The following is a 26,923-nucleotide window of genomic DNA, read 5'->3' as shown; positions in this document are numbered from 1 at the left end:
CACGGGCCACAGCCCTATGACAGATGACTTCCTGCTCCATTGTATGGTACTTGTGTACAGATCACTGTATGCCATATTTTATTTGACTCTTTTATTCTACAATCAGAAGGCAGTGGAAGGTTTGTCAAAAGATATGCCCCCTACTTTGTCAGGTTCAAACGAATGTAGTGAGAGTTTTAAGGTCCTGCAGTATGTCCAACTTGTTTCCTAGAGTTGTATGGCTATGTTCTTAATGTGTTCACAGGGTGACTGTGACTGCTCACCCTTTCTTTTGTAAGTGGTCTGCCAGTCACATTGCCCTGTGCCTTTCTTGTAGCTCTTCTGCAGTTTTACTTGTGTTTCAACACCATGTATAGGACCTTTCACCCCATCTCCATTGTCTTAAGGCATGTGAGATACAGTGAGTGTGTAGGTTTCTTTTAGTATTTGTAAAGTTTTTTGAGCACACGCACGCCCCCCCCCCCCCCCCTTACACACACACACACACACACACACACACACACACACACACACACACACACACAAAGATCGCCAACAATAACAAGGCCCCCCCTTTTTTTTTCCCCTCAGAAATCCCACTTTCCCCATATATCACATCTTCTCTGGGGCTGCTCCTGTCCAACTCCGTGGTGCACACCCCCTCCCCTCCCTCTCCCATCCACAGCTCTGTCTTGACCTACCACTAGGTCCGAAAGACTTGGCACTGCCTGAGGCCTTTAGCCACCAATTCTTCTCCATTCTCATCGTGTTCAAGATTCACTAGTAGTCTGTACTGATGGCTCGATTGTTGCCAGTCACACTGGCCTCGCTTACGTCATGTGGAATATAATGAACTCTATGCCTTGCTGAATGGCTACAGTGTTTTCTCTGTGGAGTTGGTAGCCATCTCATGTGCTCTTGAGCATATCCATTCCTGCACTAGTGAGTCTTTCTTCACCGATAGAGACTCTTTGAATAGTTTACAAGCTCTTCACGTATTACCCTCGCCATCCCTTGGTCCTGACTATCCAGGATTCCATTTTTGCCCTTGAACAGCATGGAAGCTCAGTGGTCTTTGTCTGGACCCCTGGTCACATCGGGATTCCGGGGAATGAACTCATTGACAGGCTGGCCAAATTGGCTACTGGCAAGCTGCCCATTGAGGTTGGTATTCCAGCGCTGGACCTTTGATCAGTATCCCGCCATCAAGTGCTAAGGATTTAGAATACAGAATGGCATACCATTGACTTCTCTGAACAAACTATGTATGATAAAGGAGAACATGAATTTGTGGAGGTACTCTATGCAGTCCTCTTGCAAGGAGTCCATTGTCCTTCACCAGCTCTTCATTGGCTATACCTGGCTAACTAATGGTAATCTCCTCCATTGCAAGGATCTGCCCCAGTGTCGTTGTGATGCCCATTTGACAGTGGTCCACATTTGGCTGGACTGTCCTAACCTCACCACCCTACAGTGGACTCTTTAATCTTCCTGACTCGCTACCCTTGTGTTAGCAGACAATGCCTGAGTGACTGACCTGGTTTTAAGGTTTATTCATGAAAGGTGTTTATAATCACTCCCTGTAAGGGAGAATGTCTCGGCCTTGACAGCCCACTTAGTGGTTGGCAGGTTACCCTGTTGAATTCTCTGCTCCAATCAGACAATGACTGACTGGGTTGGTGGTCTGCCCTAGTCCTCACCCTGCTCATTCTTGTGTTCCTCTTCCCTTTCTTGCTTCTTCTGTGTGACTTGGTGTTCTTTGACTGTTTTCTTGTGCTTTCCTTGCCCTGTCCTTACTGCTTTACAGTGTATTGTTTGGTGAGGTGCCTCTGGTGGAGGAGGAGGAGCAGGGGGGGGGGGGGGGGGGTCATCCTCCATTGCAGTTTCTGCCATTGAGGGCTTCCTGCTGCTCCCTGGACGAAGCACCTGGCCCGCCTATCTTCCTTTTCCCCTTTTCTTCTTCCTTGTACCTTTGTCTAGGCTCTGTTGAACTTTGATAGACCTTGAGGGTTTCTTCTATTGGGTTTTGCCCACTAGGATCTTCTCTGGTGTATAGTTTTGTTGCCTTGCCTGTTCCAAGTAGAATTGTATAGTATTGTATATTTATTCGTCCTTTGAATCATATGTTACACATGGGTACATAACGATATAGGACAAGTCAAATAATTGAAAGAAATTTTGAACAGAAACTGTTGTACGATTTACAGTATATAGCAATATCAGCCTAACATAAAAGAAAAACAGTCCACGAATGTATATCTATTAGTCCACACATACATAGAATACAAAGATAAATTTATACATACACATTTCCTACTTTGACCTTAACTGTATAAACTATTTAAATTTTCTCACCTATTTACATGGTAGATAAAATCCATCAACACTATAGTAACAGTTCTGTAGTAGGTAGTCACTCACTGCAGTTTTGAATTTATGCAAGCCAGTTATAGCCTTAATTTATTTTTGGGTGGTATGCTATATATGGAAACTGCACATGTAAATCTTGATTATTCCATGTTTGTATGAATGGATATTTTGATTTTTTGGAACAGTCTTGCTGTTGTTATCTATGATTTTCCTTTTTTTGTCTTGCTGTTGTTATCTAAGATTTTCCTTTTGTTTCAAGACTTTTTCCCAATAGTTCTATGGTTGCAGAGGCTGTTTATTCTGCAGTGTGTATACGGTAGATGCATAGTGTTCGTTTTCTGTGTGTTTATTGTTAAGTTGTTCATAGGGAACCATTCTGATATATGTGAAGTGCTCTATTGTATTTCATTTTGAAGCTCTTCGGGGGTCTTTCCTTTGATAAGAATATTTGTATTATCAGCATATTTAATGTACTTATAGGTAGGGCTGGATGGTTCCAAGTCATTTACAAACAGCAAGAACAAGATTGATCCCAGTACAGAATCCCTTGGCCACACCGTATTTAACATAGGGTTTTTATGAGTGATAGGGAATTAAATTTTTGCCTTCTTTGTACAAGACTTCAATTATTTGTTGTCTGTTGTGTAGGTATGACTCCACCCACTCATACGCTGGGCCTCTTGACACCAACATTTTCTAGATTTCTACATAGAAGATCATGAAAAATGATGTCAAATGCTTTTGAAAGATCCAGGAATATTGCTGCCATGATTTTTTTTATTTTTTATTATTTATATTTTTTATTTGTGTGTGTGTGTGTGTGTGTGTGTGTGTGTGTGTGTGTGTGTTCAAAGCTTCATTTAGTAAATCGATAATAGCAGACTTGTTGGATATGTTGTTGTTGTGGTATTCAGTCCGGAGACTGGTTTGATGCAGCTCTCCATGCTACTCTATCCTGTGCATGCTTCTTCATCTCCCAGTACCTACTGCAACCTACATCCTTCTGAATCTGCTTAGTGTATTCATCTCTTGGTCTCCCTCTACGATTTTTACCCTCCACGCTGCCGTCCAATACTAAATTTGTGATCCCTTGATGCCTCAAAACATGTCCTACCAACCGATCCCTTCTTCTAGTCAAGTTGTGCCACAAACTTCTCTTCTCCCCAATCCTATTCAATACCTCCTCATTAGTTACGTGATCTATCCACCTTATCTTCAGTATTCTTCTGTAGCACCACATTTCGAAAGCTTCTATTCTCTTCTTGTCCAAACTAGTTATCGTCCATGTTTCACTTCCATACATGGCTACACTCCATACAAATACTTTCAGAAACGACTTCCTGACACTTAAGTCTATACTCGATGTTAACAAATTTCTCTTCTTCAGCAATGCTTTCCTTGCCATTGCCAATCTACATTTTATATTCTCTCTACTTCGACCATCATCAGTTATTTTGCTCCCCAAATAGTAAAACTCCTTTACTACTGTAAGTGCCTCATTTCCTAATCTGATTCCCTCAGCATCACCCGACTTAATTCGACTACATCCCCTTATCCTCTCTTTGCTTTTGTTGATGTTAATCTTATATCCTCCTTTCAAGACACTGTCCATTCCGTTCAACTGCTCTTCCAAGTCCTTTGCTGCCTCTGACAGAATTACAATCTCATTGGCGAACCTCAAAGTTTTTATTTCTTCTCCATGGATTTTAATACCTACTCTGAATCTTTCTATTGTTTCCTTTATTGCTTGCTCAATATACAGATTGAATAGCATCGGGGAGAGGTTACAACCCTGTCTCACTCCTTTCCCAACCACTGCTTCCCTTTCATGCCCCTCGACTCTCATAACTGCCATCTGGTTTCTGTACAAATTGTAAATAGCATTTTGCTCCTTGTATTATACCCCTGCCACCTTCAGAATTTGAAAGAGAGTATTCCAGTCAACATTCTCGAAAACTTTCTCTAAGTCTACAAATGCTAGATACGTAGGTTTGCCTTTCCTTGATCTTTCTTCTAAGATAAAGCGTAAGGTCAGTATTGCCTCACATGTTCCAACATTTCTACGGAATCCAACCTGATCTTCCCCGAGGTCAGCTTCTACCAGTTTTTCCATTTGTCTGTAAAGAACATGCGTTAGTATTTTGCAGCTGTGACTTATTAAAATGATAGTTCGCTAATTTTCACATCTGTCAACACCTACTTTCTTTGGGATTGGAATAATTATATTCTTCTTGAAGTCTGAGGGTATTTCGCCTGTTTCATACATCTTGCTCACCAGATGGTAGAGTCTTGTCAGGACTGGCTCTCCCAAGGCTGTCAGTAGTTCTAATGGAATGTTGTCTACTTCCGGGGCCTTGTTTCGACTCAGGTCTTTCAGTGCTCTGTCAAACTCTTCATGCAGTATCGTATCTCCCACTTCATCTTCATCTACATCCTCTTCCATTTCCATAATATTGTCCTCAAGTACATCACCCTTGTATAGACCCTCTATATACTGCTTCCACCTTTCTGCTTTCCCTTCTTTGCTTAGAATTGGGTTTCCATCAGAGATTTTAATATTTGAGGATATACCTCTTTGTAAACCATGCTGTGTGGTTGAGAAAAGTTCATTTTATTCAGTGAAACCTATAGGTCTTTTTTGTAAAAGGTTTTTCAGTTACTTTAGAAAGAAACAGACAGTAGAGAGACTGGCCTATAATTTGTCATCTGTTTTTTCACATTTTTTGTACAATGGCTTCACTTTAGCTATTTTAACTTTTCTGGGAATATTCCATTAAAAGTGAGCTATTACATATGTCAATAATGGGCCTAACTACTAAGGGTGCACATTTTTTAAAGATATGGCCTACTACGTTGTCAGTACCAAAGGAAGATTCCGATTTTAGCTCTCTTCCTGTTTTTGGGAATTTCCCGTTCGTGTGTTGGGTATAGGAAGAGAGACTTGTTACTAGGGATAGTTTTAATCTGATTTGCAGTGGGAGCGTATTGAAAGTTTTGCTTCCAGAATCACAGCTGCTTCGGTGAAATATGAATTAAAATTATTTGCTATCTGCTTGGAACCAGATATTACAGATGAATTTTCTTTCCGTTTGATGTTGTACTATTTCTTCTGATTTTCTCCTGTTTCCTGTCTTAGTGTCCCATGTGGTTTTCATTTTATTTGATGTGTTTGGTATGAAGACAGTATTTGCTTCTTTTATGGCTTTAGTTTTTTGTAATTCTTAAAATAGGAATAAAATTCTGGAGATGCGGTCTGCTGTCTAGATATTTCATGAAGTAAACTTTTTTTTCTTTGCAGATATTTTTTTGTATCCCTGCTGTGATCCATTTTATTTTCAAATCCTATTTGTGATTATCTTTTTATGAAGTGGAAAGCAAAGTTCAAAATAATAGCTAGAACTGTTCAAGAATTTGTTGAACTTACCCTTCGTATTTTTACATTCATGGATCTCTTTCCAAGTTCCTTTACTCTGACAGTGAAGGAAATTTATGTTTTGCTCATTATACTTCCTAGATGTAGTTTTAGGCATTTGGCTGAAACAAACTGTTTTCCTAGTCTTATATTAATTTCTTGGGCTGTGTGATCCCCAAAACCTATATTGAAGGTTTGTGTTGAATATTTCAAGTGCCCATTTACGATTATTTAATCAACTATTGTGGCTGAGGTTTTAGTAATGTGTGTTGGTGTTTCTGTATTAGTCTTTAAAGGTGCTAAGAATCCCAGTAAAACAGCTTTTTGCTTGAACTCACTTGCAAACTCAATATTGAAATCCCCACATATAATTACTTTTCTATTATTTGTGTAGTCTTGAGTAAAATATTTTAGAGGCCCTTTAACATGATGTTAATATTGCCCATTGGTGCCATGTATAGACAAATAATAGCTATTTTTTCATCAGTGATTTCAAATACATTACCCTCAAACTATTTCTCTATGGATAATTTTTCTATATCAGGTATACATTTAAAATTTATGCCATTTTTAAAATAAATACAATTACCACCATGTTTATACAGTTTCCCACCAAAATAACTACCCAATACAAAATCTGGAACGGATACCATGTGAAGTTTCTCTCAGTCAAGTCAATGTCCAGTAAAATGTAATACTGGAATGTTTTTCCTGTCATTTTCTTACAAAATATGATATTGATTTAATTCGTTGGATAGCAATTGTACATTTTGATAAAATACCATCAGATTTGGAGTTGAGTTCTGAAGCACACTGTCCTTAATACTTACATTAATATTGGAATTTCTGCCTGGGAGATATTTTTATTTTCATTGTCACTTTTGAAATTTCACCCCCTTCACATGGTATCAGTTTCCCCTGTTCTCAATGATTTTACAGATGTCTCTAATCTTTTACTAAAATTCATTGAGCCTAGTTTGTTTAAATCCACACCATCCTTTCACAGGCATTTGTCACTTAAAATTTGTTAAGATCAGTGCTGGTTTTCTGGGGGGAACGCTAGGGGATGTGTAACCCAAAGATTTATTTCACGCACACACATTTTTTATTTCATTTTCTCGTGTTGGTAATTGCAATATGAACAATACCAGTGCAGTTTTTGGTGGGAAAAGCAATGTCATTGACTGTTTCAAGCATTCGAAGCTGCGGCAACCTTTCTCGACAACTGAATTATTGGCAGCCAGTTCGACAAGCATGTAATGCCCTCTCCCGCTAATAGTGGGCGATAGTAGTGCTAAACGGATATGCATACACTCAAACGCCGAGCTACCGAAAGATGTATCTACATTCCTGCCACCGCTACCCTTCACGATTCATTGTTGCCCTTGTTTTGTTGTTCTTTATTCATTTGTGTTTGCTGTTCCGTTCTTGTCGGTTGTGCAAAGTTTTACAGTGTGTTCTGTCTTTCATTGCAACTTTTAAGTTAAGTTGGAGGTGAGAGATGAGCAGAAAACTAACAAATTATTTTACTTGTTCTTCTGCATCTAAAAAACCAAAAACTGTCAACAATTCGTGTGCGAGTGAAAATCCAGGAAGTTCAATATTAGTGGATGACAAAAGTGAGACTGTAAACCTTCATTTGAGCTGTAGTAGAGTGAACTGAAGAGTGTGAAACTACTTTTTTAAATTTTTTTACTTTTTTTTAATTTTTAAGTTGAGACTTGGTGATTGTCATGGCTAAAAGCAGACTGTTATAAGTTCAGTTATAAGTAATTTTTGCTGCATTATATCCAATCCCGGAGCACCCTTAAACTTTTGGAGAAAAAACTGGTTAAGATGAATGAAAATTGTTCAGTTTGCCACACTGTTCTCTGATTTTGTTTATGGAAGAACTGCTTACTGACGTTCTGTGCAGAATTCCACTTTTAACCAGTCTTGAGTTTGTGAACAATGCTTTGGCTGAGCGAATAATGTTTGGAGGGACTGATGACCTCAGTTTGTTCCCTTTAATCCTTAAACCAACCTACCTACCCACCTTTGTGGAATTCAAAACAATCTTTTATTGAAAAATATTTTTCTTTATACCATGACCTGTTTCGGACTATGAGATACATCATCGAATCAGTAAGTAGTTAATCATAATCAAAAGAAGTAAAAACATAATACATGTGTTTTTTTTTTTTTTTACATCCATTTGACTGTGCATATCTTGGCTACATGCTTTTTTTGTCTCTTGTTTACTAGTTTAGGAAGATAGAGGCTTATGATGTTGATCTTATTGATTGAAACCAGTTACAAAATAAGGAAAAAGTTTTACGCCCAAGGAATGTTTTGAATTCGACTAACTTTAAACCTGTTGTCGCAATCTACTTCAACTATTTTGATACTAATGAAAATATTGTGAGCAATTTGAAGCCTGCGCCTCCTCATTTAGTAAAGAACATAAATACATCTCATAATACATTGGAAGTGTTTATTTTAAATGTCAAATTATGATTCAGGTACATCATATTTTGGAAGGTCCTTGACAGTACATTATCTGTCGCATCCAGAATTTCTTCATTGATTAACACCATAAAAAATACAATTTGATGTTGCTGAATGTCTCCCAAAAAAGTAGAGAGGTTCTAATCTTAACTGGATTGGTGTCACAGTACTTGACATAGCTACTCATAGATATTCTAATAACTTTTTGATGATATAAACAATAGTAAGGCAGCATGTTTCATATTTACAGGAAATGTAAAGAGCTCAGTCACATACCTCTGAGATGTGAAGAAGTTGAGAAGCCTGAAGAAGTGAAGATAAGAACTTACATTGAAGACAGGATGACACAGGCATTAATAAGGTATGGCTGTTAACATTCAGAGTTAGTTTTGTGTATTCTTCTTCTCTCATCGTCATCATTTTTAGCTTGAGGAACCTGCCTAATCAGTTCTTCATTGAGAACAGTATATGTAATGTTTCTTTTAAGGAATTTTTTTCTTATTTCCTTTGGTTTTGGTCTAATACCTATTATTAATGGACCAGATGTCAGTAGTAGCCCGTTTATTATGTCCACATTGCATTCTTCTTGTAAGAATTACCTGGCAAACATTTGTCTGTACAGATGAAAGTACTTACCTTTGGCCACAGCTGCTTTTTCTGGTAAACTACATATGGGTAAGAGGGCATGTTCAATGACAGTTGAACCATGCAGCAAAATCTTGCATTCAGTGGGAGACATACGGTGCCATGGATAAAAATCAATATACAGTCTTACTGTTTCAACAGTACAAGCAGAAAAGTCGTCTATGCCTGTCTTACATCCGTTGGAAATAGCTTCTAGAATAGCCCTGAATCTGTATGTGTTGCAGCTATACACATATTATTTTAGCTTGTGTTTTCAAGGTCTGCAAAAAATCTTCTACTGATATTTCCAACATTGCTATTTCTATAGCCTTGCTTGGGAACATAGACAATTAATCACAATCGATTTCTAAACTTTTCTTGTGTGACTTTTTTTTCTCTGTGGAGCAAGTACCTTTTTCTCTTTTGAATGAATTCGCCATGTCTTGAATTTTATTTTATAGGACAAATGCAACAAAAATTTGGAAAATCTAATTCGGCATTCCGTACAGATGGGCCAAACTGAATAGTTCTTGCATTTGTTACGTTGGGTTTTGACAAGTCATTGAAGTCCTTTGAGGTAGCCTTGCAAACGTAGCGTCTCATTGTCGATGCTGGGCCTGTTGCTGCATTGCAGACCTATGTATATATCATAGTCATCAGCAGTGTGTGTTTCACACTCTCTGTTCTTGCAATTTTTGTTTCGTGTAATTTTTCGCCTGGTGCTGTACCAATTTTTTTCAGCTGTTTCATGAATACATCTTATTCTTATTGTTCTGTGATGATGCTAGAAAATGATAATAATTTTAATTACATATCAGATCATAACATAAGAAGTGAGCCATGTTTCGTATGTGAGATGGCCCGTGTGTGTGATGAGGGGAAATTAAACTGGATATCAGGGGCATATAATGCGTCTCAAAGCAGCTGGATACTATTTACTTCTTTGAGGCTGTCCAATCAAGCCAGCAAGCGTACACTTAACACCTCACCAGCAGGGCCGAGGGACAAGATCAGCGGAATGATAGGGAACTTTCCAATGCATGGAGGAAACTCGAGCATAAATTTGAGTGAGTGTCAAACATTTCAATGATCAAATGTTGAAGAAAGCTTTCAAGAGAGTATTCCCAACAGATACCACAAAAGGCTGTATGCACCAAGAATCAGTGTAGAATGAAGTAAAAGCTCAGAGGGGGGCACATTAAACAAGAGAGATATCAGGAATAGCAACAGTGGTAGCAGAGAGGAGATTTGGCAAAAAATCCTAGCAGCCGAAGTGCAGTGATGCTTTGTAGCAGCACGTGATGGAGCTGTGGACACTTCAGCTATGACGATCATAGAATCTGGTGGTCAAACAGCAACTGCAAGCAAGTAGTAGTTTTCAGTGTTCATTGGAATAGCATTGAATAGTGACTGCCTATCAATGTCTCAAAGAATCAAGGTAGAGGAATTTCAGTGAATATTAGAAACAAGCTATTGTTTGATACTTGTCTCTTATACTATATGGCAAGAGGCTCTTGACTAATAGTGAGTTACTTCAAAGTGTTGTTGATTTGTGATTTAGGTCAAGTGGCTAATAATTAGCAGAATGAATGGCACTGAAAGCACTCATTTCTGATAAAAGTACTTCCTATTGGTTATTGAAGGCATTTGACTTTCTGTTAAGGGGTTTTGATCTGACACTTCAATAAACAAATTGACTAAATGTAATAACTTGCTACTTCAGTAGATCACTCCTGCCAATTCCTTGAAAATTACCAGCCTGTTGTAACTGAATACCCATTCCAACCAAGGAGATTTCGTCCTTCTCATGTGCATTATAAAGGTTGACAAAGAAGCTAACTAAAGCCATATTGTTGTTGGCGGCCTGATTACACCATGCAGATAACACCAAAAACTGAAAGGGGAAAAAAAGGTTTAGGGAAAGGGTGCCAGGCAGCAACAGGTCTGTGACAAGATGATGGTTTAGGATTTTTCCAAACAATTAGGTCTTTACTTGTGCTATTAAAAGTAGAGGGGCACTAAGGATGACTGAAATATGTTCACATCACAATCATAGTTCTTTTAAAATTTTTGTTTGAACTGAATTTTCTGTGAACTATCACAGCCTCATTTATAGACAAGTCCCAATGCATTTATGTCATCATTTGGAATTTAAAACCCCTTCAAAATACAATATTAATTGCTTGCATCTATGATTAAGCAAGATGTGAAGTTGAATCTCTGTCCATGTGGCAGTCATCCGAGAGGATTCAGTTACGGTTTAGCACAGCTTTTTAGCTCTTTGAAGGATACTGTAACAGGGATAGACCTTCTTATTAGCTGTTCAGATTATTGTGTGCTGTTTCCTAGCCTTTCCTTCGAGAAAGTTGATAAGGTTTGGATATGTGAAAGTTGACTTTATGCTTGTAAGTCTTTACAACTTCAATCTAGTGCGTGTTTGTATTTAGGTATCTTTAACCATTTTGGGACCCTAACATTTCCAGATTCTCAGAACATTATTTGACTGGTGTATGGTGACTATGTGGCTCCAGAACCGTTTCATAGTAGCTGCGCAGTACGCTTTTTACTGTCTACGAACTAGAGTTTTGCAACATGAAAATTCAATAGTACTTTGCAGCCAGTTATTAGTTTTTGAGGAGGTACTTTCAGCTTTGTGTGAAGCAATCCATCGTTTCTTTAATTGTGACTTTATATATGACAGCTAATGTTTAAGACCTTTTTTTCCCCATCACAGAAGTTAGGCTCTTGATAATATGCAATTTTCCTTAAGTCCAATCTTTTTACTAACTCCTTTTCAGAAAATCTCTTTGTAAGATGTTAGAGGCCTTTCCTTGTCATGATTTTGGCTTTGGAAGGACGTAGGATAAAAACAGAAAGCTTTCAAAATTGATTTCAGAGATGATGTTTTTTATAGCTAACAACTAATTAATATAAAACAGCTCTACAAAATCAAACTGCAGTATTCAGCAGGTACTGTCTTAAATTTCCAGTAGAGAAATGATATTTCTATAACACTGCAGTAACAAGTATGCAGGGAAATGCCCAGAACTATGACAAAAAGGACGATTACTAATATAAGTAGTAAATAATATGAATGAAAATAATTATAAATGACGACACATACCTGGATCTTTGGACAAGTAAAAACACACTTTTAACACATTCAGCAGTGCCCCATCAGACTATCACAAGAAGTTACACATTCCAGGAATTACTTGTATTTGAAAAGTGGACTTTTGGCCAGCTGTTAGGGCAAAATACACCTACATAGTGCTTTTGAGTAACTTAAACATACTTGCAGTGCACCTTAGCAGTTAAAATTTTGACTGAGAATTTCTTTCGGTGTATTCCTCGTGTGAGAAAATTTTCAGGGTAGGTGTTGAAATGTTGGATTGGACCGTTCCCGTGTTAGTAAATCCATATACAAGTAATTACAGTGAAACTTATGTGTTTGTGATCCTGGATACTGTAACCAAGAGCACAGAAGGAATATACTTGTGGAAATTATTATTTTAAAATGTTTGTAGGAGCTTGTACAGATACACCAGCATAACAAGCAGTGCATAGACAAACTAGTTTCACTGTATGATTAAAATTTCTTGCCTTGCTTCTTGATCACATGGTTTTATAATATTTCTTACAATTTCACTACCTTCACGACGACTTGTCTGTCCCTTCTTGCAATCTAAAGATATTCTAGAGGCAGAAGATATAATCCCAGTGGCTAAAGGCTCACCAGTCATTAATCTGTGCTTTGTTCTTGCCAATATAAAAGCAATAATGAAACAAAAAAAGTAGTTACAGAAATTGTGCTGCCATGCCGTGCCATGTTACACGTTCGGTTGCGTCTGTTTGTGCCTAACCTTGTATTTTGGTCCATGTTATTGCAGTCATTATTGTTGTTCCTAAATCTTAATCTGCATTATTTAGTCCATAGTGAATTAAGAATTGGTTTTAAATGTTTGTATGACAATTACCACCCAAACAACAAGCATCTTGCGACAAAAAATAAGTTGTTTACACAATTTCACAGCTAATATGTATAAATTGTTTTGTCTTTTGTTTTTCCCTCCTACCTTTTGCTTCATCTCTAATGATCTAACTGTCAGTCATTCGTTAAATCGTGATAACTCTTTCCATTTTTGCTTTATATGTAATTTTTTTTTAAGTATTAACATACAGCAAAACTGTCTGAAAATGTCATGAAATTTCACAGTACCTTCATCATCTCATTGTACAAGGTTGTCTGTAGCAAGACTTGCATCATTGATGCCATTCATTATGCACATCAGTTTGGTCAGCTTTAAATTTTCGCCATCATTCACACACTGCAACATCACTCATAAAATTTTCTCCATGTACTTTGCTCATTCTTCGATAAATGTGTGCTGCATTATTCCCTTTGACTTGCTAGAAGCAAATAATTCTTTGCAATTTGCACACGGTAGCAAAATCAGTTGAGGTGGCTCTTTTTATGTGACTGCAGCTCCACAGAGTCTGGTCTTGAACTCGGCAGTGACAGATAGTGGTGCAGGAGATGCACAATCACTTTCTGTGAACACAACCTGCTTGTTGCATGTCTGGCATTTATGCTGTGCTATGAGGGCTTTAAAAAAATTACCCTCATACACATGCATCATGTATATAAAAAATATCACCACCACGTAGTGTGTTATACAGGATGGCAAAGTGGTCATTTTTCAGGAGGGAATCCCCGTCCAGAAATGTAAATTTTGGCCCTGCAGTGCACCTGAGTTTGAGAAATGTGGCATGAAAATTTCTTCTAATGTGTTTCATATCCAATTAGTTATACATTCCATTAACCACCAGTCTGAGGTAAAGCAATGTCTGTGCCTCATAGCCTTCCTGCACATGCACCGCAGCTTTCCAAAGTCCTTTGTTCTCGTCCTAGTGTTGTTCAGATATGTGATATAATCACATCAACAGCTCTACTGCACTGATACACAAATATAGTATTAAAATGACCAGTATGCTGCTTGTATGCAGAAAGGTTTCTCAGCAGAAATACTCCACATAATTCATCATTCAGATCAGTTGAGAAAGTTTATTTGGAGCAAAAACACGCCCTTGGACAGCTTCCGGTGATGCTTTGTTAAAGCTTCCCAGTAAACCTGCATTTCTCCATGATGGTTAGGCAGCTTAGGATGTCATCTGGAATGACTCAACATGGCTGCAACATTTCTGTTGTCAAAGATGTTGGATACTGAGCTATGACAGACTTCCACTTTTTACACTATTGCCTCAGTTGTGACACACAGGTCTTCAAACACTAGGTCCTCCATGTTTCTTGAATTACCAGTGCTTTGCAGGGAGATGATTTCCTATTTCATTTTTTGTCATTTAGACTTGTTCGTCTTCATTGGAAGCATCTTTGCCACCTAACCACTCTGTCGTATGATGGTGCATTGTTGCCATACACTTCCATCAACCCAGCATGGATTGTTGCAGCACTGTTCCCCTACAAATGAAGAAAATAAGTTACCGTGTGATAATCCACAAGAGGCTACATCGTTTTGTTTTGCCTCTTCAAGTGTCGTGGTGCAGTACTGTGGTGTGGGGATTTCAGTGTTTATCATACTGCAGACATGTATGTACAAACAGAAGTGGTGATTAAATATTTGACCACCCCTCCCAGTTGTGATCCAACATTAGTTGTAAATGTGGCAAAGCCTTCTCCTTCTGTGCAAATCTTGCCCCTCTACATGTTCATGTTCCATAATGGTCACAATAAATGACAGTGACTCAATATTCATTCCAACAAATCTTTATTTTATGTAATAAAATGGTACACCTGCAGCTGTTCTTCTGATGTTATTTATTATGTAGCTATCAGTTTCGGTGACTGAATACACTATCTTCAGGCCTCAGTTGACACTGAGGAGTAAACTCCAATCATGTACATGATCCCATCAGTGGCCAACATCTGTGAACTGATTGCTGTAGACTACTGTAACAGTGACGTTGTGTCTGCAACCATCAACTAACAAATGACCCACTTGGTAGTTGATGGTTGCAAACACAACATTGCTGTTACAGTAATCTATGGAAATCAGTTCGTAGATGTTGGCAACAAATGGGATCTTATATACAACTGGAGTTTACCCCATCACGTCAGTGAAGGACTGTAGATGGTGTATTCAGTCACCAAAACTGGTAGCTATATAATAAATATCATCATCCTGTAAACAATCGGTTCATCTTCCTGTTGGGTTTTCATGTTGCCTGTCCCTTGACTCCCTGATGGTAGATACTGGTTTAGACAACAAAAGCAATCTTGATGAAAATTTGACTAAATACCTACCGCACAAAGGCCACAAAACTCCAGTCTGTGGGCAGTAGCTGAAAGTTAGTTAAACTATCGAGTTTACTGGATTCTTGCATGATTCATTTGAAAAAAGTCTAAACTTTCCTTTAAGTTAGTTTATTGTTTTTAAAACATGGAAAATGGCTATCAAGTCCATATGTAATATCTCAATATGAATTATGCTATGTTACTTACTGTCTCTGTTAAAAGTTCACACCCGAAAGCAGGCAGAAGATCTTTCATCGAACCCAATATTCTGAATGTTCTAAACAATCACTGACCAACAGCTGCATGCGAGTTAAAACATGCAGTTGTTCAGGAAGCTTCTTATAAAAAAAGTGCTCACCATAACGTCTCATAAACTGCAAGAAACAGCACGCAGAGTTTATGTACAACATGAACTGTTCACAAGCAAATATCTCCTAAAACTAAAATAAACCACTCACAAAGCCCAAACTTTCACAAAATATTCAGTTCTGTCATTGCTTTTCAACAACAACACGAGAACCGATCAAAGGTGCGAATGACTTCATTTTGGTACAAATTTGATCAGTGCAGTTTATAATAGGTGTTCACCAGAAAACAGCTCCTGTGAGACTATCTCAACTCGTAGAGCTGAGGCACAATGTCCTACTCAAATGCATGGGAAATGCTGAATTCCTATTCGCTAGTATGTTAAGCAACCAGTTGGATCATCTTGAGCACTTGTATATTCGTGGTATTTCTAATGTCAGCCAATCTGATTACCACAAGTAACTTAGACTAGAAATCTCATAATTTCAAAACTAAATAAAATTTAATGAAAACAAAATAAGATTCCTTTCCACAGATTAAAATACTAATAAATTTAATACTCAGCACCCCTTCTGGCTGCCTTTCACAAAATCATTTTACTAAAATATTACATTCTCACTTTATGTATGTCCCATTTTCTCTCTCTCTCTCTCTCTCTCTCTCTCTCCAAAACTCTCACACAACCAAAATAAATGAAATACTTTAATTTTCCACATTACTTTTAATTGTCAGAAATCTTTGGTGATGAAACTACAGAAAATTCTAGAAAATTAGGTTATATTGACCTATCCTCTTGGTTGTAGTTTCAAGTGATACTATAGATGAATGCATTACACTGCCTAACTCAGTTTCACAATGACAGAACGGTTATTATGTGTTTTAGGTAAAAATTTATATCTCTGAAAGTATTGAAGTTATTGATTTTAAAATGTAACAGTATTGGTTGTTTTATCCATAGAATTTCATATACTAAGTATGAAAAAATCGAGTAATATTATAACAGTACTTCTTCAGATTCCTAGAGTGTATGTGTAACGTATTGCATGCAGCATGGGAAAAATATTTTAAAAACAAAGATTCCAAGACTTACCAAGCGGGAAAGCGCCGGCAGACAGGCACATGAACAAAACACACAAACACACACACACAGAATTATGAGCTTTCGCAACTGGCAGTTGCTTCGTCAGGAAAGAGGGAAGGAGAGGGAAAAATGAAAGGATGTGGGTTTTAAGGGAGAGGGTAAGGAGTCACTCCAATCCCGGGAGCGGAAAGACTTCCCTTAGGGGGAAAAAAAGGACAGGTGTAGACTCGCGCACACACACACACACACACACACATATCCATCCGCACATGGCTCACTCGGCCCTGTAGCCAGTGTCAGCTCTGACAGCTTGAGAACCAAAATCTCCTCTCCTCCCGGCTCAATGGCAAGCTGCGCTTTCAGTGCAAGATGAGAACTCATAACAACTTGCTGCATTACAAAGTGTACCATTTTAGTAAATAAGTGAATGGCCAAAGTCCCTCAAACCTTCAATCAGAAAGAAAATATGCAAAAAAATCTATATTTTGGCCCCAGTAGGTTCAGATATTGTTTCCTAAGTATTAAAACAGCTTCATGTGCATTATCAAACATTTGTTCTGATTCAGCACAGGTATTTATCTTAAATCATCAAACCAACTGATGTCAAATCAGGCAAAAGGGATGACAGTGCTTTATCTTAAAATTACTTAAGATTGTTTGCCAGTACTTAATTACTTCACATTTTGCTACTATTAACGTGTTGACAATTCTTCCTGTACATTATGCCAGACACCGATGCCAGGAAGCTATCACACTCAACATTGACGCCTTTGTTGTGGTCCCCATCTGATGCACTCATACACACATCACTGTAGCCACAGAACATATCAGAGCAATGCAACAGTACAAATTAACAAGTACAGGGTATATACATACATACATACATACATACATACATCAATCTTTGTTCCATAGATCATGAATACGACATTTCTTATTTATACAATCAAAAGCTTTTGAGAGACCACAAAATATCCCAATGAGTGATGTTTGGTTATTCAATGCATTTAATATTTGATCAGTGAAAGCATATATAGCATTTTCTGTTGGAAAGCCTTTCTGAAAAACAAATTGACTTTTTGTTAGTACTTCGTTTTTACAAATATTTAATGCTAACCTTGAATACATTACTTTTTCAAGAATTTTGGATGAAGCTCTCGGAAGTAGATTGGGCAGTAGTTCTTAGCATCAGACCTATCCCCTTTTTTATGCAATGGTTTAAAAATAGCATATTTCAGTCTACCTGGAAGAATACCCTGTTTCAGTGAGCTACTACATATGTGGCTGAGAATCCTACTTATTTGTTGGGAAAAAGCTTTTAGTACTCTATTGGAAATGCCATCAATTCCATGTGAGCTTTTACTTTTGAATGAATTTATTATTTTCTTAGTTTCAGTAGGAGAGGAAATTTGAATTTCAGTTTTATCAAATTGCATAGGTACTGTCTTTTCAATATATTGCCTTGCATTTTCTAATGAATAACTAGATACTATTTTCTCTACAGCACTTAAAAAATGATTATTAAAAATGTTTTCAACTTTTGACTTCTTGTTAACAAACTTTTCATTGTTTGATAGAAATAGTCTTCCTGTGCTCTGTTGCCCTGTTTCCCTTTTAACAGTATTCCAAATTGTTTTAATTTAATTATCAGATGTGCTAATCTCAGACATAATGCACATATGTCTGAACTTTTTAATAACATTTCTTAACACAGTGCACTAGTTTTTATAATGCTTCATTGTTTCGGGATCATAACTCCTCCTAGCGGTAAGATACATTTCCCTGTTCTGTTTACAAGATATTTTTATCCCTTTAGTTAGCCATGGCTTTTTACGTGGTTTCTTACAATTATATTTCACTGTTTTCTTAGGGGAAACTATTTTCAAATACACTCGCAAAGGTACCATGAAATAGGTTAAATTTTAAATTAGCAACATGTTCCCTGTTCACCTTGCCCATTCTAATTGTTGCAAGCTTTCCCTAAAATTTTGAATTGTTAAATCGTTAATTGAACGCACTATTTTGAAGGACTGTTTTGCATTATTGTATGGAGCTACATTCCTGGAAATGGAAAAAAGAACACATTGACACCGGTGTGTCAGACCCACCATACTTGCTCCGGACAGTGCGAGAGGGCTGTACAAGCAATGATCACACGCATGGCACAGCAGACACACCAGGAACCGCGGTGTTGGCCGTCGAATGGCGCTAGCTGCGCAGCATTTGTGCACCGCCGCCGTCAGTGTCAGCCAGTTTGCCGTGGCATACGGAGCTCCATCGCAGTCTTTAACACTGGTAGCATGCCGCGACAGCGTGGACGTGAACCGTATGTGCAGTTGACGGACTTTGAGCGAGGGCGTATAGTGGGCATGCGGGAGGCCGGTTGGACGTACCGCCGAATTGCTCAACACGTGGGGCGTGAGGTCTCCACAGTACATCGATGTTGTCGCCAGTGGTCGGTGGAAGGTGCACATGCCCGTCGACCTGGGACCGGACCGCAGCGACGCACAGATGCACGCCAAGACCGTAGGATCCTACGCAGTGACGTAGGGGACCGCACCGCCACTTCCCAGCAAATTAGGGACACTGTTGCTCCTGGGGTATCGGCGAGGACCATTCGCAACCGTCACCATGAAGCTGGGCTACGGTCCTGCACGCCGTTAGGCCGTCTTCCGCTCACGCCCCAACATCGTGCAGCCCGCTTCCAGTGGTGTCGCAACAGGCGTGAATGGAGGGACAAATGGAGACGTGTCGTCTTCAGCAATGAGAGTCGCTTCTGCCTTGGTGCCAATGATGGTCGTATGCGTGTTTGGCGCCGTGCAGGTGAGCGCCACAATCAGGACTGCATACGACCAAGGCACACAGGGCCAACACCCGGCATCATGGTGTGGGGAGCAATCTCCTACAATGGCCGTACACCTCTGGTGATCATCGAGGGGACACTGAATAGTGCACGGTACATCCAAACTGTCATCGAACCCATCGTTCTACCATTCCTAGACCGGCAAGGGAACTTGCTGTTCCAACAGGACAATGCACGTCCGCATGTTTCCCGTGCCACCCAACGTGCTCTAGAAGGTGTAAGTCAGCTACCCTGGCCAGCAAGATCTCCGGATCTGTCCCCCATTGAGCATGTTTGGGACTGGATGAAGCGTCGTCTCACGCGGTCTGCACGTCCAGCACGAACGCTGCTCCAACTGAGGCGCCAGGTGGAAATGTCATGGCAAGCCGTCCCACAGGACTACATCCAGCATCTCTACGATCGTCTCCATGGGAGAATAGCAGCCTGCATTGCTGCGAAAGGTGGATATACACTGTACTAGTGCCGACATTGTGCATGCTCTGTTGCCTGTGTCTATGTGCATGTGGTTCTGTCAGTGTGATCATGTGATGTATCTGACCCCAGGAATGTGTCAATAAAGTTTCCCCTTCCTGGGACAATGAATTCACGGTGTTCTTATTTCAATTTCCAGGAGTGTATATCATATACTGTAACTAGTTATGCATTATGGTCAGACAGACTATTCTTAACAGGAAAAGTTTTTATTTGATTATATTTATTTTTGTCTTTGAAAACATTATCTATCTGTGTGCTGCTTTCCTGTACCACCTGAGTAGGAAAATCAATAACTGATGTCAAATTGAGAGACCCAAGTTATACTTAAAGATCAAGCTTTCTATCAGACTCTTTCAGAAAAATCTACATTGAAATGTCCACAAACAATAATTTGCTTTCCTCTGCCTGGGAGCTAGCACAACAAAGAATCCAAGTTTTTTAAAAATAGTTGAAAATTTCCCAAAGGGGACTTATACATGGCTACAATTATAAAAGTGCCATTATTTAGTTCAAGCTCATACGCACATGCTTCTACAGGGTGGTCCATCTGAAGTTTCAGATGAGATTATCTCAAAAACAATATATTGGGTAAAAATAGTGGGTAAGAAAAGTTCATAAGCTAAAATGGGGACATCAAATGATACTACACATGACCTCCAGCCCCCACCCCCCTTGGGTGGCGTTCACATAACATTAACATCATGTCAACATTCTCTGTAGAAGGATAGTGAGCCATGTTTCATTAAAGAATAATTTACTTTTGTCATTTGATGTTTACGGTTCACAATCTGAAAGTGAACTGACGTCTAATCACATTGCACCGACCTTTTTACTGAACCATAGTTCGCAGTTTGGCCACGGTAGCACCAGTCAGGTGAGTAAAGCAATTGTGAAGAGTTCCCTAACGAGATTTTAATGCCATTCCACCTCCCTCCATCAAAAATTGTTGTGGGTAGGATACATTTTGTAGAAAAAAAAAAGATAGCTTAATTTGGTGTAATGAAAGAATTGGTGCACATTTTGTATCGATTTTATGTGTCCTCCTTGGATCATTCTAAATAAATCGGAGTTCTTCCCCAGTTTTAATTTTTCTCGGTTTCTGTGCCATCTGTCAGTGGTTTTAAAAAAAAAATGTTTCAGACAAAACTTGATTGCATTTTTATGGAGAATCCTAATCTGCAATAAAAAATGGGAGTTTCTATTTGAGATTTAAAAGTTGCCCCATCCAAGTGGGCGGGGGCTGGAGGTCACTTGTAGTATCATTTGATCTCCCCCTTTGAGCTTATGAACTTTTCTTACCCACTACTTTTACCCGATGTATAGTTTTCGAGATAATCTCATCCGAAACTTCAGATGGTCCACCCTGTATATGTTGCTCTAAGCAAAATTTTTTAGTTGCCAGATTTTTCACACTGCGACAGATTTTAACGTATATGGCTACTCCTCCTCTCTCCATAGTGTTTCTTCAGGTGCTGAAAGCATATATCCACCTACATTTACCATTTCCATAGCTGTGACTATGACATTGTTCATGGCTAGTTGGCTTTCATGATGTTACGATGCAAGTTACTAGATATGGGAGTAACATAATTACGGCATACCTAAATGTGTGGTATGGGGAATGTGTAAACCAAGAAATTCTGCAAAGTGATACAGAGATGCTTAAAACATCTGAACAAGTGCAGATTGGTAGCGGAGTGACAATTGGTCAGCGATGGACAGTATAACGGCTCTGTCCCTCCAGAAGGTCAGTCACTTCTATTTACAAGCTCAAATTGTCCTTAATTTGGTGATGTAATTTTAGCTATTTATTCTTTATTTGACCGCCTCTTATAATTCATCATCTATCAACATGCTCATTGCAAAAGTGCTAAAACATTGAAACCATGTTTATTATGGTAACGTGCTTTAAAATAAATTTTATACACAACACACTATTTTCTTGGTTACCCTAGCACTGCCTCTTCTGATTGAGTCAATTCATCCAAACAGCATATTTTCTCACATTTTCTATAGTGAGCCTTCATCCTACCAGAACTTGTTCAACAAGAGCTTTCTAGAAGCCTCCACATCATGATTACATATCACCCAAAACTTCCTTGCTTTGTGCCTTGTGCTACAAAATGCCTTCATGTTTCTTCAGTACTTATAATAAATTAGCTGTAAAATTGAGCGTTAATTAACAATCAGTAGTTGGCATTCAAGATTAAATTTAAACTTGGTGGGCTTAATTAATGGCACAGATTAATGGTGTGCTTTCAGATGTTCTGCCGAGTTGTTTCCATTTTATGAAAAATACCCAGACGCACACCATTAATCAGTCAAGCTGAGAAAGGCTGAGAGATCTAATAACACAGACCATTGTATACAAATAATCACTTTGAGAAAGTGGGTATTGCTTACATAGATCTGTTAAAAGTGCTTATTTTCAGTTGTACCATTGTAAAATAGAATTCTGTGTGTCTTTAATCTGCTTGGAGAATCCACAAGTATTAACTGAGGATATGTGCTTAAACTGTAGAGCTAGTGTCTTCAGTACTAAAAATGGTACTGTGGAGAATAAGTGACAGCCACTGACATTAAACAGCTTATTTTTACTGAGCCTCCTTGTTGCAAACAGGTGCTCTAAACACCCAACCACAAATAAGAATTTTATTGTAATGTCCAGCTTATGATGAATTCTGTTGACTGCAGTTTGGTTCTGTGTGTCCACTTTGATATATACCAAGGAAATGCTGTACCAAGTTACTGACAACTTTTCCACTAAATATAACAAAACACATTTTAGTTGACAGGTAACTGAACATTTACCCAAATATGTAAACACTTTTCTTTTGTCTGTGCATTCCTTTGGTGTTGTCAGTGTCACGCAAAATGTCCATAAATCCTTTTGGATTTTATTGCAGGCAGTTCTGTGAAAATTTTTATTGTGGTTTCATTAATGTTCTATTGATCATTAGTTTGATCCGATTTTAACGTACTTTGTCCCAAGCACAGAATTAGTGACTCGGTGTGTCTGAAAACATTCTGTTTTTAGTGTAAACAGACATGCTTTGAACAATCTGCTTTTTGAAAGGAAAAAAAAAATGTATGGGACATAAGTTTCTTTGGCAGATCAACTAATGAAGAAATTGATTTTTAAAAGTGAATTTTTTTTCTTTTCTTTCATTTCCGGTCAGACTTTTAGCTATTACAGGTAAGTTAAGGTGAAAAGAAAAAAAAACTTTTTATCGTACTACATATACAGCTATAAATCAAACCATGTCATCAGATTACAGTGTGTCCAAGCTGGAAGACAGTGAAGTTGGATGCACAAAGTGCTGTTGGATGTAATTCCTATTTTGACCCACCATTTTCAAGAAAAATATTGATTTACCAGATGTTACTGATTTTTAATTGTTGGAAAACAATGAGGCAGACTTGTTGACCTTCACAGATATTTAAATCCACACGGGAGGCAATTATTAAAACGTTTTCTTTAGTGGGTCTCATGGCTCTCTTGGTGAGAATGAGTCGACAGGACAGCACTGCATGCCTGTCAAGAAGGTAAGACCTAAATTTTTTGGCCATTCAGACTCCACACTGGCTCTGAAAAATTTCCATTGAAGTCCATGATAGTGGTCTGGAGTTGATGTCTGATATTTGATTAAACTATCAGGGAGTGGTTCAGATAACAAATTTTTGAAATATACAACTTGTAAAATTAAGATTCCAAAATGGTATATTATTTACAAGCTATGCTGTATTTTTGACTGCACTGTACAGAACAGTAATTCCAAAAGTGTGTCCCAGCAAAACATACTTACCTGCAAGTGTTTCCTAGCAAAGCACACTAAACCTCCGTGAAAACAGTAAAATATAAAAAAGTTTTTGATGTTGCTGAGTCTCAGTCATACAATATTTTTTGGAAGAATACACCACCATGTGATTGTGTATTACAGTATTTTTATTCTCTACAATCTAGATTTCAGATTTTATCCCATTATTGAGTACAGTGTACTTAGTCCATCAACACACTATATCTGGTAAAGTCAGCCCAAAGCTGATTTGATGTGCTACCGTCTTTAATCTTATCGCCATTGCTTGCAACATGTTTTAGTCTACCCACACTTCTAATATTGTAACCTGACATCACTGTTCATTGCTTTTTAGATCTATGACCTGCTTGTTAACGTCCATTTCAGCACAGTTTGTAATTTTTTTTATGTATGTATTTTTTGCTGGTTGATATTTTTTATATTTGTTCGCATTTAATACTGTGCCCACATACACTATGTGATCAAACATATCCAGACACGTGGCTGAAAATGACTTAAAAGTTCTTGGTGCCCTCCATCGGTAATTGGTGGGATTCAATGTGGTGTTGGACCAGCCTTAGCCTTGACGACAGCTTCCACTCCCGCAGGCATACATTCAGTCAGGTGTTGGAAGGTTTCTTGGAGAATGGCAGCCCATTCTTCACGGAGTGTGGCACTGATGAGAGAGATCAATGTCAGTCAGTGAGGCCTGGCATGAAGTCGATGTTTCAAAACATCCCAAAGGTGTTCTATAGGACTCAGGTCAGGACTCTGTGCAGGCCAGTCCATTACAGAGATGTTATTGTTGTGTAACCACTCTGCACAAACTGTGCATTATGAACAGGTGCTCGATCATGTTGAAAGATGCAATCGCCATCCCTGAATTGCTCTTCAAGACTGGGAAACAAGAAGGTGCTTAAAACATCAATGTAGGCCTGTGCTGTGCCACGCAAAACAAGAAGGGGAGCAAGCCCCCTCCATGAAAAACACGACCACACCATAACACCACCGCCTCCAAATTTTAGTGTTGGCACTACAGATGCTGGCAGATGACATTCACTGGGCATTCACCATACCCATGCTCTGCCATTGGATCGCCACATTGTGTACCATGATTCGTCACTCCATACAGCGTTTTTCCACTGTTCAGTTGTTCAATGTTTACACTCTTTACACCAAGTTAGGCGCCGTTTGCCGTTTACTGGCGTGATGTGTGGCTTATGAGCAACTGCTCGACCATGAAATCCAAGTTTTCTCACCTCCCCCCTAACTGTCATAGTACTTGCAGTGGATACTGATGCAGTTTGGAATTCCTGTGTGATGGTCTGGATAGATGTCTGCCTATTGCGCATTATGACCCTCTTCAACTGTTGGCAGTGTCTCAGTCAACAGACAAGGTTGTCCTGTACACCTTCTAGTTTCCACTTCACTATCACATTAGAAACAGAGGACATAAGAATGTTTAGGAGTGCGGAAATCTCGCGTACGGATTTATGACCACGTTCGAGGTCCATAACGTCCACAGAGCGCCCCCAATTTGCTCTCTCATGTTATCTAAGGACTAATGAGGTGACTTGACATGGAATACCTGGCAGTAGGTGACATCATAAAGGACCTAATATAAAAAACGTATGTGTCTGGGGGTGTCTGGATACTTTTGATCACATAGTGTAAGTGTCGTTGTTGACAAGAACATGTCATGAAAAAAATTCTAGTACTATGGCAGAAAAAAATTTGAGTTTCAAGAAGTCAAAATATAATACACTGTAAAAATATTCATTTACAGAACATGTTGGCGATGTGAAAAAAAATTTATCAAGATTGATGGTTGCAATAAGATGACATGCACCTGTGGGGCTCTAATGTGCTACATTTGCCGCAAACCTGTAAAAGATTACACACATTTCAATGGAGAAGGCGGTACAGAGTATCATAAGTAAGTATATCCTGTCAGTTTGAATTCCTTGTCATAAAAGGGGAAAAATATCTGTGTAGTTTATTAAATTACTTAAACATATGTATGAATTATTTTTTAGTATTTTTTATATAGATTCATATTGCATGTATGTTCTGTCAACAACCTTTCTTGGGTGGCTTCTGTAATTCCAGCTTTTCAGTACTTTCTAATGGACCCTCTTCTATCTTCCATTCTCACACTATCATAGATATTAACTACTCTCCAATATCCTTGACATCCACTTGTTGTACGATCCTAGAATATATTGTGGAGTCAAATGTAATGAGGTATCTCGAACAGAATGACCTTCTATACGCGAACCAGCATGGATTCCAAAAACATTGATCATATGAAATCAAACTCGTGCTTTTCCAATATGACATCCTGTAAACCGCATATCAAAGCAGTCAAGCAGATACAGTATTTCTTCACTTTTGAAAAGCATTTGACTCATTATCTCACATATGCTTGTAAACGATAGTACAGTCATTTGGGTTATTAAGTGAAATTTGTAACTTGATTGGTTAATTGGTGGAGAGGCTGCAGCCAGCATGATACGAGGGCTATTCAGAAAGTAGGGATTTTGACATTAAGAACAATTAAATGCAACATATGTATGTTATTATATACATCTGAAAGAGCGATTGACATACTACCTTCCACATAGTCACCAGATACATTGAGGCACTTATCGTAGCCGTGGACAAACTTTGAAAGACCTTTGTCGTAAAATTCTGCCACCTGAGACTTCAGCCAGTGAGTCACGCCCACCAGGAGTTCCGCGTTGTCATCAAAACACTGCGTTGCAAGCCAGTTTATCATCTTGAAAAACAAATGGAAATTGCTTGGTTCCAGATTGGGGCTGTAGGGCAAATGAGGGAAAATTTACCTTTTAAATGAATTAAGGAGTTCTTTAGTGCAGTTTGCTGTGTGAGGTTGGGCTTTGTCATGTAAAAACAAAATTTTGGAAGTCAGCTTTCTTCGGCGTTTGTTTCGAATTACTCTTCTGAGGCTGTGCAAAGTTTGGCAGTACCAGGCAGAATTTATGGTTGCTCCACATTCGAGAAAATCATTAAGAATCACACTTTGCCTATCTCAAAGTACTGTCACCATCAACTTGTTGATGAGGTTTTCATACTTTTTTTTTTTTGGGGGGGGGGGGGGGGGGAGAGGCTATAATTTTGTCTTGCAGTTAACGTGTTTCACCCAACTCTCGTCACCTGTTAAGATTCGATCCAGTAATGAATCACCATGTTTGTG

The 26,923-nt window shown here is 38.6% G+C and overlaps 1 protein-coding gene across 1 annotated transcript in view; it reads left to right on the top strand.

Annotated features, from left to right (window-relative positions):
* The window catches only part of LOC126276571 (uncharacterized), a 232,052-nt gene that overhangs the window by 160,212 nt on the left and 44,917 nt on the right, over nt 1–26,923 (top strand). The window contains 2 exon segments of the mRNA XM_049977286.1: nt 8,499–8,609; nt 25,493–25,642. Coding sequence (XP_049833243.1) covers nt 8,499–8,609; nt 25,493–25,642 — 261 coding nt within the window.

The sequence above is a fragment of the Schistocerca gregaria genome, chromosome 1 (genome assembly GCF_023897955.1).
Source record: "Schistocerca gregaria isolate iqSchGreg1 chromosome 1, iqSchGreg1.2, whole genome shotgun sequence".
Lineage (NCBI taxonomy): Eukaryota > Metazoa > Arthropoda > Insecta > Orthoptera > Acrididae > Schistocerca > Schistocerca gregaria.
This window is presented reverse-complemented; position numbering and strand designations above follow the sequence as displayed.